We start from the raw sequence: 21,177 nt of genomic DNA on the forward strand, positions 1-21,177 counted from the left end.
GCCAACGGTTTTTGTCACAGAATTTTCAAACTCCAAGAGCAGAAGTTAAAACTAACAAAATCCCATTGTCTTCACACGGGGGTGGTGTGGAAGAAGATACCTCATTTAACCTTTCACTTTTCCTAATTCCACTTAATAAAAATACAAGCTTTTTAACAAACTCTGAATTTATGGAGGTTGGAAGAGTTCAGTTGTGGGTGCTTCAACTAATATCCTGGAGGAAGCCCCATTCTTGTACACAAGGGAGTGATGGCTGCCATCTAGACGGGCAGGCTTTGATGACAAGATGCAGGGTGCATTTACATTTTTCAACAAAAGTTTAGAGTCTGTAAAGGAAGATTCCCCCCCCCACCCCCGTGAAATTGGCTGCCATGGAGCTTGGTCCATCGTTTGCTGAAATCAGTTCAGCTTCTCCCAAGTAACTTCAACTTCCATCCACCTCTCAGCCAAGAATATTGGCTTGTCTTTCTTGGATATCATTGAAGGATAAGAGCGTATGGATATTATTTATCTGTTTACAGTGTCTTTCTGATACTCATTTGCCCCCTCCAGTATCCTCAGCATTAAAACTGTGCTATTTTTGGAAGAAAATCTGTCAGGTGACATTGTATGTTTAAAGAGCATCCATGACAATGTTCTGCTGTGGTCACTCTATTCGTTACATGCACGTCCCAGTAAACGCCCTGTCTGTTGTGTGCAGCAGTGCTGTGTGCCTGTGTCCACACAGACCCACGAGCCTGTTTAAGCTGGTCATCTAGCTGTCAATCTTTTTCTTTTTTTTTATAGTATAAAATACCAAAAATAGTTTGTACTGACACCCTCGTCCAGTGAAGTCTAAAACATACGTTTGTCCCCTTCCACACAGGATAGGGCTAGTTGTATAGGCTCCATGGGAAAACTTGCAGGAGCTTGTGTGTGCTCTGCTCGATTTGCTGATAAATGGACAGTCTCAAACTCCAGTGTAGTCGCTCTAGTTCCTTTGGGAAACAGAGGTGCTAAGAAGTTGAGCACATTAACTGTTCTGCTGACAGCAGCTTTCATTTGGCAACAGCGTTTTACAGAAGGGGAGATGGAAATGCTTTCTGGTGCTAATATCTGATACGGTCCCTCCAAGTGTATAATCTCTGTGATCCTAAATAGAAAATCTAGCTCTTGAAAAATTATCTGACATTTACTTTGCAGGTTATGCCCACTGGAAGGGTCAGGTGTTAAATTCAGGTGAACTTCATGAACTGTATGAAGGACTTAAGCTGAACAAGGTCAACTGGTATGATTATGTACTCACAGGTAAGAAGAGCTTTTTCCTTGGAGTTCCCAGGAGATGTAACCAAAAGTAAAGAAATATAAACCGTATCCCTTCTTATTCCAAACCAAGCAATTACATTTTCCTTCCTTTGATTCCTCCTGCAGTTTCATCTGCATATTATAGTCTCAACTGCTCGTGCTTTTCAATTTGAAACAGCCAGTGTTCTCCAGCCTGAAGGTTGTAATTGGGTGGGTAAATTGATCCCCTTGTACAGTTTACAGACTTGTACAGCCCAGTCGTGTACAAGCTTAATTAATGTCTTGGGAGTGCCTCTACTGAAAAAAGGATGAGGAATGTCCGGGTATTATTTTTAAGTTTATTATGGATACATGAGTTTAACCCTTTTGCCTAAATTTGCAGTACTGGCACTGTGGTGCTATAGCATGATTTTACACACAGTTGTCTGTCGTCATTTTTTCTACTTGGTCTTTAAGGGGTAGTGCTTTGGATATGGAGTAAAGTATAAGCAGGGTTGGATTTTGGTTTTGACTCTGTCATACCTCTTGATTTTTTGTTCTTGTTGCTGTGTAGGTCCTCTGAGTGGATGCAGTTCTGGAGGACATAATGATTGTGCAGTGTTTTCCTTTGCTTGCCACTAGGTACAAAGTGTTTTTAAATATAGGCAAAGAGAACTTCTTGTAGAATACTTTGTAGAAAGGAGAGATTCTATGTGCAGTTTTTGTTAAAGACTGCTTCTCATCCAATTCCTGCTTTTCAGATGTAGATTACTGATTGGGTTTCACCTCAATAAGAGATATGCATCTGGTTTAAATTACAGTATCAATTTTTTACAGCAGTGAACAGTCACTTTTTAAAAGTAAACAGAAATATATTGCCAGATTTGATTGATTTCATGGCTTCCACATGTAGGAAAGTGCTTTATACACAGGGAAAACTGGAGACTTTTAAGTGTATGGATTATAACCCCAAAGCAGTCATTCTGCCTTGAAGGGTGTGGCACAACTGAAGAGTTATTGTCAGTTCTTTTTCAGGGAGTATCTCCAAAGTAAAGGAGACTAAATAGAAAATAGACTGAACTAAGGTAAGAAATTAATTTCAGCATAAACAGGTTCTTTGTGATTGAGAAATAGACAAACTCTCTTTGAAAGAACTCACACAGAGAATGCTTCCAGGAAAAGCACACTGTATTGTAGGAGTTTTCAGGAGATATTAGTATGCAAAATTTGTAAATAAAGTTTGAGTATTCTTTTATCTGAAATGTTCCTTTTTTTAATTTTACTTTCAACTCTTGGAAGAGACCCCTGCTCCTTTCCTATCACTGTCTTATTCTGGCAAAACGAATGTAAGAGCTTAAAAATGGTAGAAGGAAAAACAGAAATCTTCAGCAAAAAGAAATTTTGGAGAAAAAACCCGAATATTTATTAGTATGCCTTTTAAAATAGGGTTTGTGGGTAGATGGGTCAGTGTTTGTTTAAAAATCTCATTCAGTGTAGCCATTTTCAGTACGGACAAAAACAAGGCATGGGTAGAAATGACACTCATTTCTTAAGATCTAATAACACTGTCAGTGTTTAGTATTCAGTTGCACTGTGGCTGAACTTAAAATTCAGGTTTTTTTCATTCAGGACCAAAAGACAGGTTTTTCTCTTCAAACAGGAACAGCCATTCACTACAGTGCACAACTGTACTCTGTACCTCCAACAACCTGATTGTGATTATTCAAACACCGAAAACAAATTAATTTGTAGACAGATGGGATTTGACTGTAATTGTATGTCTGATGACTGTAGATATCTTGGCTGAGATGGAAATTATTATCTTTAGGCTGATGATGCAAAATAACACTTTGTTAACTTTTGTGACTGTTAGTTACTTGTCGATCTTTGTAGATTTGTTCCATTTACAGTAAAACACTCAAGGTAAGAGATAAACTCCAATTCAGTGTAATTTTTTGGAAATACCTCTGTCAATAATGTTAATCATACTCTGTATTTTTTTTTCAGCCAGTCTACCATCACAGGTCATTTTAAACAAAAACCTTTGCTTGGCGTTTTGGACTGATTATCAGCATTTCATAGACATAAGACACAGCATTTTGGCCAAAAATTTTGGAAGCTTTTTCCATTTCTCTGCAGCATCTAAGAATTGATCAATTGCGAGTAAAAAAAAAAAAAAATTGCCAAAATGTATTTTTAAATATTTTAGTAAAGTGGACATTTCCAAGCTGAAGGTTTGAAGAAGCTACCTTGCTAAAAGTAATACTACTAAATGAACTAAAATCAATGAAAATAAAATTATTAATTAATAAATGTAGTAAATAAAGTTAATACATAAATATATAAATAAAAACATCTATAAAGAAATTCATGATTAAATAAGAATATTGTGGTGCTAGCATTGTGATTAGGACCTTGAGATATAGTAAAACTTATTTCCAGCTTATTTCATCGCTAAGCCTAAAAATAGGAATTTTATTGGTATATTGGCCATTGCTCTAAAATAGTCAAGATTAATTCTCCATTGCATTAATGTGTTGGACTGTATCAGCACCAACATTAATAATAATAAAAAACCTGCTTCAAACCAGCGTACGAGAAAAGTATATGGAATTTAAAATATTTCTTATTTACTACATGATAAATAGTACTGATTTGGACTGCTGTTTTGAAGAAAAGGAATGGTTTTTCCTTTCAGCCTGACCTTTTTGTATATATGTTCAAACATTTTGAAGTTGTATGAGCCCTTCATATATAACATACTTAGTAAATGGATTTTTAAGGTTATATTTGTAGTTGTGCAAGCACTGTCTGAATTTGTCTTCCACCTACTATTCCTGAATGAAATACTAAACCGCTTCCGTTCTAAAAATGCATTGTTCCAAAGAATGAGAATTATGCAGCATTCCTATCCAAAATTAAAAAAAAAAAACAAAACTGTTCATGAAAACAGAATTTAAAAGTGTCTTTTTTTTTTTTCCAAAGGGTATACAAGAGACACATCGTTTCTTGCAATGGTGGTGGATATTGTCCAGGAGTTGAAGCAACAGAATTCTAACCTAGTATATGGTAAGGATGTGTATTATAATCCTTTCTGCTTCTTCAGTGTATATGCTCATCGTTTTCACGTTTTAGGATGAAATGATGTTCTGATGTTACACCATTTCACAACCATCTTGTGCTCTGACCTGGCTGGGACCAGCTGAGGCTCCAGTGAAGTCTCATTTCAGCATTGCTTAAGTGTTGAGGGAGTTGGGGTTTTTTATCTTTCTGATTTTATGCCTTTCAGTATGTTTCTTGCATTATGCTGTCCAAAGGAGAATGTGCCTTGAGGACTGATTGTCTGTATCAAAGAAAGGCTTGTAAAATCCCAGCCAGCTGCTGCTGTTCATATTTCAGAGGCATAGGCTGTAAGTGCTGATAGCTGAAGCCTCTCCTTGGTTTCCAAGTCATCCAAAAGCAGGATAGACTCTCCTGTGTTGCCCTGCCGGGGTTTACTGTTACATCCCAGAAGTGTCACACTGTGCCTTCTAAGCTTCATAATTTAGCCTGAACTCCAAGGCTTCTTTAACTATGGTGCCCTCTGCTAAGATTACCTAGGAGCACTCAAATATCAGCAGACTGTAGCAACTTGCTGTCGGTAACATGTCAGGCGTAAACCTGTGAGAAAAGATTCTCCTCTTGCCTTCCTGACTGTCTGAGTGTTTCAGGACTTTTGAACTAACCAGTGTAGGCTTGAATTGGGCAAAACGTTTAGAGTAACAGGGCAACAGTGGGGATTTAGTGGGATAAAAAGCTGTGAATGGTGGTTTGAGCCTCTCACCTTCAGGTTCAGTAAACTGTGTGGTCAGGAAACATCTGGAATGGTTCAACGGATTTGCAAGGTGTAATATCTGACGTAAAATTAACAAAGCACAGTTCTCATTTAGAAAAATGTAGCAGAGATACCTTCATGAGCTTGGGCATTGTTGCTTTTTAGCCTTTATTAGCACTGTTGCATTGCCAGATTCTCCAGAGCCTTGTACTAGTAAGTGAAAGCTAAAAACTCTGTTAGAGTAGGAGCAGAAAGAAACATCTAGCTGTATAGAACAGAAGGGAAGTGGTCAGATGGTGACAACACAGCTAGGCTTCTAAGATGCTGTATTTTTAAATAAAGAGATTCTAATGTGAGGAAAATTCTTTTAAAATGTAAACCAAATTACCTTCTTTTTACTCACAGAAACTTCCTAAAATACTGATTGGACATTGATTTGATACTTTTGGATTTGTATTTCTTTTTTATCTTGCTAAAAGCTCTTTTAATACCATGAACAATGTTCCTTTTTAAAGTACAAGGCTAGGCTGTTTCCATCCTCACTTTGAAACTGAGGGCACTTGGAATATGTTGTCAGTACGGCTGATGATTCAGAGCCTGTGCCAAATGTGTGTTAATATTATTACACCAAGTATGAGTTTAGGTATGGCATGGACTTTCTTCTTGTTTCGTTATAATACACATAGTTTTTCTATGTGTACACACAGCATTTTGGTGTGTATGTTTGGCATGTATCTTTTTACCCTAAAGTAAAAACAGGACTCTTTTTACAGGTATTAACTTCTCCCATGTTTCTTCCCCACCATACTACTATTGCAGTTTTGGGTTGGGGAGTGAAGGGGAGGGCTCTCTGCGTTTTCCATAATGAAAGCCCTTTTACTCTCAGGAGGAGACCCTCTCATCCTCATTACCTTCAGACATAACAACATGGAAGCAGGTAGGAGAGGGTGACTACAACCCTCCGACAATTGTGTAAGACACATGGCCTACTCTTTCAGAATTGGCAGCCACCAGTTATATATTTCAGGTTGAGTGTGCTCCAAGAGCTGTGAGAGTATATATGCTATCAGGTACTCAGTGTTGTTGCATAGCCACTACTGTTAACTAAAACTTTTCCCTCCCACCAGAGTCTCTATAACTGTACCCCATTTCTAAAGCAAGATTTATTCTGTTACAGTATGCGATCCAGTCATGGGTGACAAATGGAATGGAGAAGGCTCTATGGTTAGTATTTATCTGCTTGGATTCTCTGTATAGTGAATACTTGCTGTATAAAGATGTATAAAGATTTATTAATTTTTAAACACCAAAACTAAGCTACTTTACCTAAGTGTGGCTTTGGATTCCAGCATCAAGTAAGTTTGTACTTTAATGTCCTGTATTTAAATGAGTTTAGTGTCTGGGAAGAACGGTGGCTGTAGAGCCCTGGGATTATTTCTGACTCTCTCCTGAGACAACAGGTGGAATACAGACCCTGTCCACAGGAAAATAACCCCCTGCTCCCCTTCCTTGTCTCACTGGAGTTCCCTCATCTTCTGTCAAGAGCTCTGTTTTGGCTGGTAGCCTGGCTGGCATTGTCAGTGATCATGTGAATTGACATACCACTTGAAGATGACTTATTTCGTGTGAGATCCAGCAGCTGTTAGGCAGTGACAGTGATCAGTGACAGAAAGGTTCTGTGTGCCAATATGAGACTGCATACTGACAAAGAAACATTCCTTTTTGATCAAAGCTAGCAAATAATTTCAGTAAAAATGCAATGTGGGAAGACATCAGCAATAATGATATTTTATGTTTTCTTCTGCCTTAGCTAGTCATGCACTATGAATCGCTCTTTGTCCTTGTACCTTTTTACAGTTTACCTGCTCATAAAACAGCACATGAAGTAGCACTTAGTAATAAATTAGCCGTTGCTTCTGTGTTCTATTCTTTCATTTTACATTTATTGCAATATTTATTGTCCTGGGCTTTTTCTAACAAGGCAGAGATCTAGCAGCTGTAGAGTCACCTTGCAAAGCTTTAACTCTTGGGAGAAGTCATAACCATGGGCCTACCTGTGTCTTTTGGGTGGAAGATAAGGTAGAGGGGAAAAAGAGGAGATTATTTAACATGCAACCCACCAAGTCATTCCTGCCATAAAAAGTAATAAAATCATTATTTAAAGTGCCTTGGTTTAGATGTGACCTAGTCTTGCATTTCTGTCTAAAGGCAAAGTCCCTGTGACATCATCGCTTCACCATGGCTGCATGAGTGAGCTCAGTATCAGTATGATGGGTGTTCTGGTAGCACCTAGCAGTCAACACTGTCGTGGGGTTGTACCTGTTGCTGATACAATTAGAATGGGAGACAGTAATACATAGGCACGCGTATACAGGCACCCTGCACTGCGTCGTAAACAATGAACTTTTATTAAAGGTTTTGTTGAATTGAGTTACAGGACTCAGGAAGGTGAGGTGACCCCTGTACCCAACTAACCCGACCTCCCAGCTGAGCTCCATTGTGTGCCAAAACAGCCGATGCTTTTCAGCCTTGAGTCTGACGAGCATGCAGGGTGGTGGGCTCCTGTTATGTCTTAGTATACGTCACCTGCTTAGACAACCAACCTCCCTTTGCTGATGGGCCATATTTATCTAATGAAGATAGGATAGAGATGGAACAGACAGGCAGAAGGGGGAGCATTGGCCCCCATTACTTGAAGAGCTGATTCTGCAGGCAGTGAAGTGTGCTATTGTTTTGTTAGACTTGGGTGCAACACAAGCAAAATATTTTTAATGTCCTTATCGGAACGGTTTTATAGATTAAGTTGTACCGAACAAATTACAAATCCTGTGCCTGTTCACGCATTACTGATGTACAGCACACCCTAGAAATACTGCACTGAAAGAAGGAGGCAAAATAACGCATAGCATGGATTGTTACTTGTTCCTAAGCCCCACAATGCAGCACAATCAATGTGGGCACACGCTGCCGCAGCGAAGGACCACTGTACTGTCAGTACAACAACAGGGTAGTTTCTTTTGGGGGTAAGGACATGAGAAAGGGTTCCCCATGTTGGGACACTGCATTTCCTCATGCTGCTGCTGTGTCAGCTTGGTGAGAGGGAACCCGAAAGTTCTTCAGCCAGGCAATGCTTCCTTTTAATGCTGCCAGTTTAGGCCTCGCCGCTCAGTGGTGCTTCCCGTCGCTTCCAGCAAGAGAAGGGCTGTTGGTTGTGCTGTCGCCGGCTGGAGGGTGCACTGCTGCTTTAGTTACTGCTGCATAATAGTATGCTGGGAGCTGTCAGGTTCCTCAGTGACAGCATGAATGGTAGTTGAGGGGAGGAGAGTTGCAGTCCCACATCTCAGATGCTGCGGACAACATTTGATGCTGTTTCTTCTCCCCTAGTATGTGCCCGAGGATCTCCTCCCAGTCTACAGGGACAAAGTTGTACCTGTTGCTGATATAATTACTCCTAACCAGTTTGAAGCTGAGTAAGTACTTACTTCCTTTTATAGCCAAATAGACTTGGGGATAAAAGCAGGGGAGACTGATACCCATTCTTTTATTTGTCTCAATGCAGTGCAGTATGTATGTGTTAGGTTTTGGTTTTTAGCTGTTACTTTCAAGTGGTGCTTTTCAGCAAACCTCCAACTGTTCCATACTGAAACCAATAAAAAAATCTGGCAGTTACATGAGGAAAAGATTTCTCTGGTTTTCTCCGGTCTCTCATTTTCATTACTTCTTGTTGTCTCCAGAGGCCCGTATCTAGGGCAGGTTGAAAAAATACTTCTCTTCCCTTCCCCATCCTTAACCATTCCTAGAAAAATTTGTATTGTATGTCAGAATATTAAAACTGAAATAGTTTGACTCAAACCCCCCAAAATAGATTCAGAAATACTACCATGGCAACATCTCACAGGAGTTAAGAATTTAAATGCCTCCTGCCCATCCTGTGTACATAGCTGTAACTTCAGTCAGGAGATTGTCTGTTGTGATACATCGCAGGCTGTCCCCCTAAGTGGGGGAGCAGCTACACGGGAGATGGAGAGAAGACACTTGTGGGGGAATTTTATGATACAGGGATCTCTACAGGAGGCAGGTTAGGACTGGTGTGAGTCCACTTCAGAAACGCTGTGTATCTGTGCACATAACTTTTAAAGATGGCAGTCTGGTACAGCAGACTGTCTGTGTAACTACAGACTGTTTAGGCTTCTATGGTGCAGTCCAAGCTTATCCTCCTTGAGTAAACAAAGCAGTCATTGCCTGGAGAACTTGCGCTCTTTTAAGATTTCTGTTTCATTCTCAGGTTACTCACGGGCAGGAAGATTCACACAGAAAAAGACACTTTAGAGGTAAGTAAGCAAGTGGTAGGATGTGTAAGATCTCCTCCTGTATTCCTGCCTGCAGTGCTGCAGCTTGCCATTCGTCCTTAACCTTGAAGTCACTTTGGCCTCTGTCCTTTCTCTCCATTTATCGTTAAAACTTGTGCACTCCAGGTGCAAAACACTTTCTGTTCTAGTGCCGGCCTTGTGAAAAAACTTCCCGAAAGAACCACAGGTAAAGGCATTGCAGTGGTAACGAGTAGATCTCTGCGAGCTTGTTTTCCTGCAGTGTAAGAAGGCTAGCAGCAGCACAGCTGGCGAGTAACCCACATGCTGTCAGCGCTGTGGAAATGCCCTGGGGTGGGGAAAACCCCGGGTGACCCCGAGCATGAGAAACCTTCGTGAGTAGCTCCCTCTGCTGTCCACAGGCGAGTCGTGCAAGAGCCGTGCTGAGCGGCAGGACAGACATTTCTCGTTCTCCATACAGACTGCTTGCAAGGAAGAGAGCTTGCTAGCAAACTCTTACAGGGACTGATTGAATACGCTCTGAATCTCTTCCTGACAGTGTGTGCTGGTGCTCTGTTTCTCTTCCTTAAGTTGACTCAAAGGGGATGAGAGCTGGGTTGCAAAAGGATAGGTCGCGTAGGTGAGAAACCAGACTGGATGCGATGGCCTTTGGGTACTTCCTGGTGAAAGACAGACAAATCCACGGCAGTGATAGCTGCTGTCATCGCCATACAGAGATGATAGATCGTCCACAAATATACTGCATTGAGGTGAAAGGCTTTACCCTCTTACACAAACTGCAGAAAATAAAAAGCTGCAGGGCTTGGTGATGAAGGACAAAATAGGAATATGGTTTTATTGGTGTCTTGAGAAGGGCTGAGCTCTTTGTTTTGTTGACTAGTCAAGTGCTTTAATAATGGGATGATGTTATTTCTTCCAGTTTGGTTTTGAACTTCAGAGGAACACAAAATCTTTAAACAAAAAGCAGCTGCGGTGGCACCCTGGAGAGTAGCGGGGGTCTGTCAGCCCAAATGTTTAGTTTTTTTTTTCTTTTCCTCCAGCAACATCATGCAACATGTGTTGATTACCATCTCTTCATGGCAGAAAGCAGCTCCAAAGATCTCAGCTCTCTTACTTCCTGCCCCCCTGCCCCTGTTTTACATTACCCCACTGTGCTGGGTGAGGGTGAAGAACTGTGCTTCATGCCACTAGCTGCTAACTACAACTCAGTTCTTCTATTCTCATCCTCACCAGTGGAACCACGGTCTTGAGAACAACGCTGTTTGCTGAGCAGCCATTAGTTTTAGGTTTGCGTATTTCAGCTGCAAAGACAAGTTGCGTGTGCTAAACAATTTTACGAGTTAGTTTTCTGACAGTCTGTCTGAATTGTGATAGCTCTTATTTGCGATGGGCTTTAAAAAAACTCTTCTAAAGAGATGGAATTAGGAATGGAGACATTTTTAAAACAGTTGCTTGCAGGATATTATATTTTAATCTGTCTGTCTGCCCAGCTGCGTGTCATATATAGGTCTATCCTGAGTAATAATGCATGCTGGAATTCATCCCCTATGGAGGGGGTAGGAATTCTGACATTGATTTCTATGGTGACATGCCTTCATTCATGTCTTTAGCAAGACTAGTGACAGCAGTATAGTCTTCTAACATAAAATTAAATATGACATAATATTAATGTAAAAGGGGCTAAGTCCTACAACTAGAAATACTGGTGATTAGGTTCTTGGTGAATTGTGACTGAGAAATGAAATTGAGTTTAATATTACTTCACAGGCTGATTATGTCAGCATATGCTGGTAGTTTTACTGCTTCTTTAAAACCGACCAATGTCTGTGCAAAGAGGTTTGACAGTTGAAGAAACTTGGAGGCTTAGACAAGAAAGAAAAGCAATGGAGAATTAAAAAATAGCAGAAATAAATCCTTATCATTCAGCTGCTCATGAGTCATAGCTAGCCTGAGAGGATTTTTAGTTAAACTCTTCTGGGAAAATTAATATTTTATCTGTGTTTTATGCTAAACTCATTATTGAAGTCATTCTTTCTTCTGTGAAATCAAAATCGCTTCTGTAGCAACCAATTGTGACATCAGGAGTATTAATGAGTTTAAGTGAGAAACGCAGAGTGGAAATACAGCTGCAAAGGTACATAATTCACAGGTGTAATTTGGGGTTTGAAACAGAATGAGAAAAGAAGATTGAGAGAGACACACTTGTGCCTCTGATTTAGCTCTTTAACTTTTAATTTTTCCTAACTCTTAAAGTAGTAGCTAAATAAGACTTCACGACCTGGAGTTATTTACTTTCTAGCAAGTGTTTGAAGATGCCAGCTCAGGTGCATGTGTCTGTATATTTGTTCTCTTATTCTTTTGATAATATGTTCTGAAAACATGATGGCAGACAAAAATTCTGATCACAGCTGAAACAGAGGAACATCCAAGGATAATACATAGATGCTTGTATATTTTAAGAAGTGTGTACACTTAAATACGGATGTTTCGATTCCCCTATTTAGAATTATTTCCCCTAGTTCAACTGAATTCTTCGAGTAGAAACTGTTTTTTCTCTTTACAAAAGATGCCAAAATAAGGCACTTGTCAAAAATCCTCAGTAGTATGAATGATGCAAGGTTTAATCAACACGTATTGCAGTCACTGATTCCTACGTTTTTGCACATGGAAAGGTAATGGATATGCTCCATGCCATGGGACCAGAGACTGTGGTGATTACAAGCTCAGATCTACAGGCGCCTCTAGGAAATGACTACCTGATTGCCCTGGGAAGCCACAGAACAAGTAAGTCACAAACTCCTTTGTTAAACTGTGCTTTCTTTTAACCTGTTCTGTGCTTTCAGTTACTTTTTTAAGAAGTAGTTTCATCAGACCCATTTGTAGTGCATGGAAGGAGCTTAGATCCCCAAGTGAACTTCCTCTCCTACAGTAGTATCAGAGTGGTAAGCGTGGGGCTCCTCCATGAGGGAAGACAACAAGCTGGGAGCTGAGCATGATGATAGCACAGGCAGAGCACTGCCCTCACCAAAAGGGCACAGGCCCACAGTATCTGGATGAGGTCAGCAGGGCAGGGGTGGCGATAGCGGACAGGTCCCATTGGCAGTCCACTGATCACCGGAGAAAGGTGAGACAAGCCAGGTCCGAGATCAATCTGGAAAATCCAATCAGTAAGTCAGGACAGCAGGGCTGTACACAGGTACGCCTGCGACATAGCTTAGGCAAGGATGCTTGCGCCTGGGCCTGAGCTTCTGTGCAGCTCCTGGGCAAGCGGGCAGAGGGTGCATGGGTGAAGGATGTTCTAGGTGAGGTTGATCAGGGCTGTTAAAGCCCTTAGTAGTGGCCCTGACAAGTAGTAGCAGTATAAAACAGGAACTTTGAATGCTTTTATGAAAAGTTACGCTGTCCTGTTAGCAGATTGTGCCTCCCCTGAGAGGCTGTAAAATGTCCTTCTACTTCTTTATATCCCCTTCTATACCATCACCAAGATTTCACTGTGCGTTTGGACTGTCGCAGGATGTTTTTACCTGAGAAGGGCATAGTTATGTGGGATGGTATATGATCTCATTTTCTGGTTTATCCAGGGGATCTAAATGTGGGCATCACGTTCTGGACTGCTGAGGAACTGAAAAAGTCTTGATATTTAAAACAGATTCCACTAACAATCAGTTGGTGGGTCTTAGCACTCGGTACATGCCAGATCTGCAATAAGTCCGGTCATTCTAATGGTGACTACAATATGGCACATGGATCAGATATTCTCTGCTGATGTCTACGGCTGCTCTGGTGCCTTCATACAACCCAAAGATATTCTCGATTATGGTTTGGGATGCCCCATCTAGGATTCAGCAGTCTCCATAAATATGTGGTTTCCTGATCAAGCTGCTGCTGTCTAAATGAAAATAGTTGGCTCTCAGTCCTTCATGAAAATGAAGGTGCTAGCTACCTGCTGCCTTTTAAGTGAAGTATCTACAGTATATAAGTTGTAAATGCTATCCCAACTTGGCAAAGTTTTGACAGGTTGCACCTTTTAAAAGAGCTGGTACAAAGTTTACAAGACTCCTTAGCATCTTTATGTTCCAAACAACACGGGAATTCAAATCACTTTTAAATTATAGTAAACGCTATTGTATTAGTTGCCAGGTCTGTTACTTAACTCTCTATCTGTGTTGTAGCTAAAGCAGACGGTACCAAAGTGACACAAAGGATTCGAGTGGAGTCTCCTAAAGTGGATGCTGTCTTTGTTGGAACAGGAGACTTGTTTGCTGCTATGCTTTTGGCATGGACACATAAGCATCCAAACAATTTGAAGGTCTGGGCGAAGTTATTTGTGTCTCTGCATGTTTAGACTATGTTTCTCTCTCTCTCTCTTTTTTTTTTTTTTTTTTTTTTTTTAACTTTTAATCTATGACATTATTTAAAGATCTCTTCTGGTTTGGCTTTTTCTCCTTACCTCAGAGGAAAAAAAGCAGAATTTCCCTTTTGCCAAAACACTTTAGCTTGTACAGCTTTGGATGGTCACATTTCAGTTACATGGATTTTGTAATTTTGCCAAATAAGATGTTCAGTGAGAGAGAGAGAGACTCCATGCATATCTGTAATTATATTTTTTGCCCTCACTTCATAATAAGCACTGAAAATAATTTATCAGATATATTTTTCTGTTTCTTTCCCTTAAGCACATAGAGTCCTCAGTACAGGTGCGTGGTTTCTAATACCTATTTCGGGAGAATTAAGAGAGTCTAAAATTTTTTTCCCAAACTCTATATTACATAGGTGTCATCCTGTTTGTGTCTTGTCAGTCATGTTTGCCTCTTAATAGCAGTGTTTTTGAAATAATAATATTAAACTAGGCAGCTGAAATTTTACTAAAACCTGAATATATTCTGTTCATGCAGGTGGCATGTGAAAAGACTGTGTCGGCCATGCAACATGTTCTGCAAAGGACCATTAAGAGTGCCAAAGGTAATTCATTCAAACCTTGTTCCCTTGTTCTGTCTGGGTTTGCATCAGAAGAAACATTCTAAGAGCTTTCTGGGTTTCCTGGCTAAAGGCAGCCCTCAGTGCAGAAGCAGCCAGAGAATTTACAGAATGAGAGCTTGGTAGTCTTGTCAGTGCATGTTCCTTACTGTGTCCTCCAAGCCTATTTTTGACAACACCCGACTGAAGATGTCACTGTTCAGCTTGTAGTGGGACTGCAGTCATGCTGACTGCGGTTGACTGTGTTGCAAAACAGTGGCGGAAGAACTTGGGGAAATGCTGAGTTTGATGTGCAAGAGAGGTTCTGTTTTAAGTGTAGCTCGCTCACTTACCCTTTGAGTGCATGTGTTTAGTATTGAGAAGGGTTTATCAACTAATAATAAACTGTCTGTTGTGTTGGCCATGTGAGGAGTGATTTTTTTTTTTTTTTTTTTTTTTTGGCTTCTCTCCCTTTGGAGTTCCCATGTCTTTCAATTCCTAAGGAGATCCAGATGGGATCTGTGGGTTCTCAGAGCATGTCCATGTCACTTTCTAATAACAGCAGAGCCATGTTTCTTTCCTGGAGAGAGGTGCAGAACAGGGGTGATAAGAAATCACAGTGCTGACCTGGATCTTCCACCTTGGAAGCCTTTAGGAGGGGGTAGTAAGGGAGATTGGAGAGGGGAGGAGGGTAAAAAAAATAGTGGGATAACAGAACAGTGTAACTTGTTTTTTTTTATACTGCTGTTTTTAATGACATTCTGATGTCATCTTTTTAGCACAAGCTGGAGAAGGAAACAAACCAAACTCAGCCCACCTGGAACTGAGAATGGTCCAAAGCAGAAAGGACATAGAAAACCCAGAGATCATAGTGAAAGCCACCGTGTTATAAAGGCTGTATGTCTCCAATAACGCACAATGTATTGATGTCCTCATTTCTTTCCTGTAAATTGTAATATTTGCCTTAGATCTGTGACTGAAACCTGACTTCCATGAAATAGTGCCCAGCATAGGCAGATATCCACTCTCAAACATATGTGCTGGCCTTGCTCAGTTTTAAAAACAAAACAGTCAGTGTGCATTGAAGCATATTACCAGGTATCAAAATGGCTGTCAAATTCACTTAGTCTGTGTAATTACCCAGGGCAAGAGAGTACAATGTTCCTGCCTTGCCAAAAACTTTAGATGTGAATTTGCTAATGGAATGCTTGACTGACTGGAAAATATATTTCAAGATGGCATCTAGTGCCAATGTAGCTGGCTCCATGCTCCCTTTTCCTGGAGATATCTGGTTACCTGCTCTGGTATTCAGCATCTCAGCAGCTGTGAAACTAAGCAGGGTTAAAACTACACACAAAGTTCTGTTTGTGTGTAGGAGTACTTTGAAGATGTTTGGCATTTAAGTACTCTGAAGTGACCTTGAGGTGTCATTCACATTACGGATAACTGTTCCTGTTTCTTGTCTGTGAACAGCTGCGCAGTTTCAGGTTTTGCAGGTATTGGCTGCTTTTTTCTAATGTCTGTGTGCCCACACGATTTTCTTCCAAAAGCTGCTCCAGAAACATCTTCATTATTAAGATAATATCTTTATTCAGTAGCACTGTTTAGAAGTTTGTAGTCCCACCTCCGAGGCCAGGTTTGATTCTTTGTTTAGTTTTTAACTAAGGACAAACATTCTGTAAGGACAAAAGAGAAAGCAGCTCTTAGCCTGAAAGCTGGCTACCCTAGTTTGTTCTTCATGGGTGGATGTATTTACAAACTATGCGGGGCACTTCCGCTTAACAATAGCAAGTACTATTGGCAGGCTTATCAATGAAGTAATGTGGTAAAAGTAATATTTTTAGTTTAGTAAGGTTTAGTAAATTACATATGTTTACCAAATGCAGTGAAACATACAAAATTAATTTGTTCCTAATGTAAGTCTCTGCAGCCTATGCTGATTAGAGGTGACAGAAATGCATTATTATTAATGCATCTTTATTTCAAAATTCTGCTTCATAAGGCTTCCAAACGGGATTCTTAATAATTTCAGCATCCTATACATCACAGCCACATATTATACCAGTAGGGCAGATATGCTGACAGGTACTGACCACTTGTAATTCCGTATGGTTTCTGTATGGGACTGAAGTTCTTGCTTCCCCAAGGGAAGTGTCTAGTGTATTGTTAAATCCAAATTCAGTTAATGAGCTTTATTTGTCTCAGACAGCATAGGAAGATTAAAATTGCGTTTCTACTTGCAGTGACATGAAGCAAATTTGTATTAGAGGAAAGGGCTGAGCTTTTCTTGGTTACCTGAGTATGCTCAGGAAGCTCACCCTTGGGTATCTCCCAGGTACCTTTCCTGCATCTTCCTCGTCATACCAGCCTAACCGATACTGTCACTTGCATAGCTTGGGAGTCCCCAGAAGGGCTAGTTTGGAGATTGCTTTGGCCACTGGAGTCTTCACATATCCCACCATTTTTGTGGATTTTCTGCCAATGTAAAAGTTAATTGGCTTTACCTAGTAGAAGAGTAACTTATTCTTGAAGCGAATTTTTAGCTGAATAGCTTTTTTTCATAGAGTAAGACTTCATAATTAATACATTTCTGAAATCCCTCATTTTCAGTATCACTGAAGCAAATGAAATTTAAGAGATGAACACATTTTGCAATAAATGTAAGAGGCATACTTCAGGCTTTCACTCTCAACAACTAATAATAATTTTATTTCTTCTCATGCATTTGTCAGTAAAAATGAAAGAAAAGATCATATGACTTGAGAATTTTAAGGGGAAAAAAAAACCCCAGAAATGACCTACTAAATGTGACTCTACTGCTACAGTTTTTAGTAACCACTGCCATGAAATAACTTTCTAGCAATAATAATTTTGGTGATATGAACAGTTGCTAAAATTAGCAGTCAGTAACAGAGATGAGCTCATGGCTGATATCCAACATGTAAAAAGACATGAACTATCTCAACAGTGTGTATAAATATCTGATGGGAAACAGTGGAGAAGGAGCTGGGCTCTTCTCAGTGGTGCCCAATGAAGGGATAACAGGCAATGGGCACAAATTTAAATACAGGAAATTCTGTTTAAACATTAAAAAATTGTAATTCACTGTGAGGGTGATCAAACACTGGCACAGGTTGCTCAGAGAGGCTGTGGAGTCTCCATCCTTGGAGATATTCAAAACCTGGCTGAACACGGCCCTGAGAAACCTGCTGTACTTGACCCTGCTTGCACAGTGGGATTGGTCTAGATGATCTCCAGAGGTCCCTTCCAACCTCAACCATTCTGTGATTCTGTAAAGTACAACAAATTGCCTTTATTTACAGTGCTGTATTTTTAAATTGATGCAAATATTTTTTTTTTCTTCCCGAGACATAAACTTCCAGATAAGCTAGGAAATAGCTGAGTATTAATAATTCGCCCCCTTTTTAGATAAGCTCCTTTTTGCTTGGGCAGTTGTGCCAGGAATACCTGGCCTTTTTTGCCTTTTTGAGACAGCTGTTTTCAGCAAAGGTATTTAAATACTGTAGCTGGTGATGCATTTCAACAGCTGAATTCAAAAAGATTTTAACCGTTTCTAGCATTGATTAAAGAAGTGTTGCATGCCATATTCAGAACATAACTATGAGTTTATCTTTTAAAATTAGACTATTTCACGTGGAAGTGTATAATCCCTACCATCCTCTTGGGAAGAAGGGATCAACATACTGAACTTCCCTGCCTGTACATATTATGGTCGACTTAGCAGCATTATGCTTGACACCCTCACTCAGCTGTACCCAGCTTTGCAGCTCCTATGGGTCACATACAGAAATCTTCAGTCAGCCAAGCTTTGAGACCTCTACTGTGTCCCTCAGATTGCCAAGAATTAGGTGAATACCAGGAGCAGTTCACATGCAGCAGATGACATTTGATTCCTGTGGTCCCGTGGCTCCAGCACAGACCTTAGCTGGGTCTGGAGGTGGCTCCTGGTGCGCTGTCTCCTATAGCCAGGGCTGTGGCTTGCCCTGCACCCCCTGCACCAGCGTTAGCTTCATTGCCAGTCACGTAACACGGCCTGGCCTGGGAGCTGCATGGGGCCAAATTGAGAGCCATATGGCGGCCATCCCTGCACTAGTGCAGTGCAAAATTGAGGTTCTTCAGTTCTTCACATCAGGGGATCAACAGGAGAGATAAGCTCAAAATTGGCCTTTTAATTTTTTTTTAAGCAGCAATAAGTATGCACTGTCAAAATTTGCTGTCAGGGGAACCCTACCTGTTACAAGCATGTACTACAGAAAAGCCCTTTTAGTAAGTGTGAGACAGCACAATTTTTTTTTGCTGCTAAAAAAACCAGACTTTCACAAGGGAATTGAGAGAAAGACTGGTTTTCTCTGAAATAAAGAAGCTTAGAATTTAGGAAACTTAAAGCTATTTTGCAAACAAGGTTTTATCTGTAAACCATAATGAACTGTGATCTTGCCATCAAAGAGAAAGTGATATGTTTGTTGGAGCAGCTTATTCCTGTCAGGTGTGATCTTTTCCCACTGCTTCAGAGAATGGATCGGTTCAGTAAGTCACACCTTCCTTAGAATCTGTGACACATCCATGTTAAAAAAAAAAAAAAGTGCTCAATCTGCAAAAGTTCATATTTTGCAGTAGCTGGATTCTGTAGCAATGGGCTGCTACCTGCTTCTGCTTAAGTCCCTGGGTGTTGCTCATGTGATACCTGTTTTAAACTCCCACTGACCTGATCTACCTTAGGTCAGGTTTATGTCTTCAGTGAAGAATCAGGCTTAGCATCTCTTGCCAGGAACAAACATCAGAAATGATATGTAAATATATTCTGTAGCTAACGTTTTGTAGTCACAACAGGCTAACAGGTATTTTTAAATGTTGAGGTATACGTACTTGATACTTGGATGCATTTTTTTCAGAGTTACACAGCGCTTTTCCATAACGTTTGCAGAACAAAATTCAAAGGCTCAGCACAGTCCTGCCCAATCTTTTATTCCCTCCTCTCCTCCTGCATATAATATCTGAATCTATTTCTGAATTCCTACTGTCTGTCTGGTGCAGCTGGGAAGTGTCTCGGTATTACACAGCTGCCCACTCTTTATTTAAGGGCTTGGAGGAGCCCTGTCAGGGTTGTCTGATCCACTTGCAGATCCTTAGGTAAAGAAAAACGGTTAGCCTAAACTAGTTTAGGTCCCAACTGGTGACAGAAGAACAAGCCCTTTAGCCCAGAGAGTGGAGTCAATAACCGATGGATAATCTTCCATGACCGTCCTAACAGCATGAAAGGTGTCTGTAACCCACCAGCCCAGCATTCACCAGTTAGGGACTGCTGACTTCACTGCCACGCGTGCGCCCGTGTATACGTGTGAAGTTAGCAGCGAAGGGTGCTCCTAACGCTGAAGTGCATGTACGCATGGGAGCGGTGAATGCTTTGTGCTTGTGTCCAGTCAACTTCCCCACCATTCTTTCTTTTTGCTTACTGGAAATAATTTCTGTTGGAGCCCTTTTTTCTGGAATGAACTTTGCGGTGTATGTGGTCAGCCATTTTGATTACTGCAAGTGCACTCATGTGGAGCCATTGTGCAGGAGAGACCAAAAGTTGCTTACAAGCGATCTACTCTATTCTGGGCCTGGATTAGTCTCTACATGCTTAAAATTCCCATGTACCTCTTTGGGAGACATGCATAAAGACATTATGCTAACATCTACGCTATTCACAATTGATATAAACATTTAAGAAATCTGCAGTATGAATTGTTAATGTTTGTTTCTGATTTTTATCATAAGTGGGAGAAATCTATAATCAATGTGTTATACAAAAGAATCAGAGGACCAGGGTTTCCAGCTACTCGTACTGCCTTTATGAGTATTTTAACTGTGTCTTGATTGGATGGTGTTAATTTGTTGTCTGAGACTGTTAACGGTGATTGTATTGATTTATTTTACTTCAAAATATGTGGCAAGGAAGATTGTAATAAAAGCATCTACATTTAATATACCGTGCACACACAAATTGTTAGATCCTATTTTTGAATATGTTAATCATTTCAGAATTAAACAGAACAAGAACAGTTTGATAGTCTTGCTGAATAAAGTGGACATCATTAAAGGTTTCCTTAGTTATATCCTAGTATGGAGAAGGGGTAGTTAATGGAAGAGCGCACATTCGTGCGCTGTAATCATTTTATTGTAAGATAGTAGGTATGTGGAAGTGAGTAACATCCTTGTCTCTTTTTTTTTTTTTTTTTTTTTTTTAAAAAGAAGTTTCGTGGGAAGACAACTGCTGGCATTCTGCATCACTGCTCTTGTATGCCTCTTACTTGCATGTGTAGGACCTCTCTGTGTTGTGTGTTGCGCTCTTTATTCCTGCATACAAGGTGAGAAGAGGGGCTTGGAATAAGAACCACAACTCATTTTGAGGTCTGTTTCTTGTGCAGCGTTTAGCTGCGCTCCCCTCCGCAGAGTAATTTTTATCTTCCTGCATAGGTTAGAGCACACAAGACTATACAGTAGGAAGCAATTGTTCCTGCATGTCAGAACAAGTGGTTCTGTCAGCCCTCAACAGTGTCTCTGCTATGGCAGTGTTTTGCAAGAGGAAGAGAGCAGGGTATCCAGTTTAATGAGAGCAGTGGTTATTGGAGAAGGTGCTACGTCATTATGCTTATGCCCACTGGAGAAGTTTGGCTTGTGTTTATACTCAAGAAAACCACCTCTCCTGAGTAAAGGTCCTTGCCCATTTGAAGAGTACTTTCAGAAGCTGAGGCGTTAAGTGTTACAGATTTTGGTCAGTCTGAAACCAAAGTATTTCTTTGTAAATGGAAA

General features: G+C 40.4%; 1 protein-coding gene across 1 annotated transcript in view; it reads left to right on the forward strand.

The window, feature by feature from the left end:
• PDXK (pyridoxal kinase) overlaps positions 1-20,349 on the forward strand; it is a 50,447-nt gene extending 30,098 nt beyond the window's left edge. Inside the window, exons 3-11 of the mRNA XM_075723811.1 lie at positions 1,183-1,287; positions 4,249-4,332; positions 6,255-6,301; positions 8,462-8,547; positions 9,363-9,408; positions 12,078-12,189; positions 13,578-13,714; positions 14,301-14,367; positions 15,141-20,349. Of these exons, the coding sequence (XP_075579926.1) occupies positions 1,183-1,287; positions 4,249-4,332; positions 6,255-6,301; positions 8,462-8,547; positions 9,363-9,408; positions 12,078-12,189; positions 13,578-13,714; positions 14,301-14,367; positions 15,141-15,253 (797 nt within the window). The 3' untranslated portion in view covers positions 15,254-20,349. The remainder of the gene's footprint in view (positions 1-1,182; positions 1,288-4,248; positions 4,333-6,254; positions 6,302-8,461; positions 8,548-9,362; positions 9,409-12,077; positions 12,190-13,577; positions 13,715-14,300; positions 14,368-15,140) is intronic.
• The last annotated feature ends 828 nt before the right edge of the window (positions 20,350-21,177 follow it).

This window comes from Pelecanus crispus, chromosome 1, assembly GCF_030463565.1.
Source record: "Pelecanus crispus isolate bPelCri1 chromosome 1, bPelCri1.pri, whole genome shotgun sequence".
In the NCBI taxonomy this organism is placed as follows: Eukaryota; Metazoa; Chordata; class Aves; order Pelecaniformes; family Pelecanidae; genus Pelecanus; species Pelecanus crispus.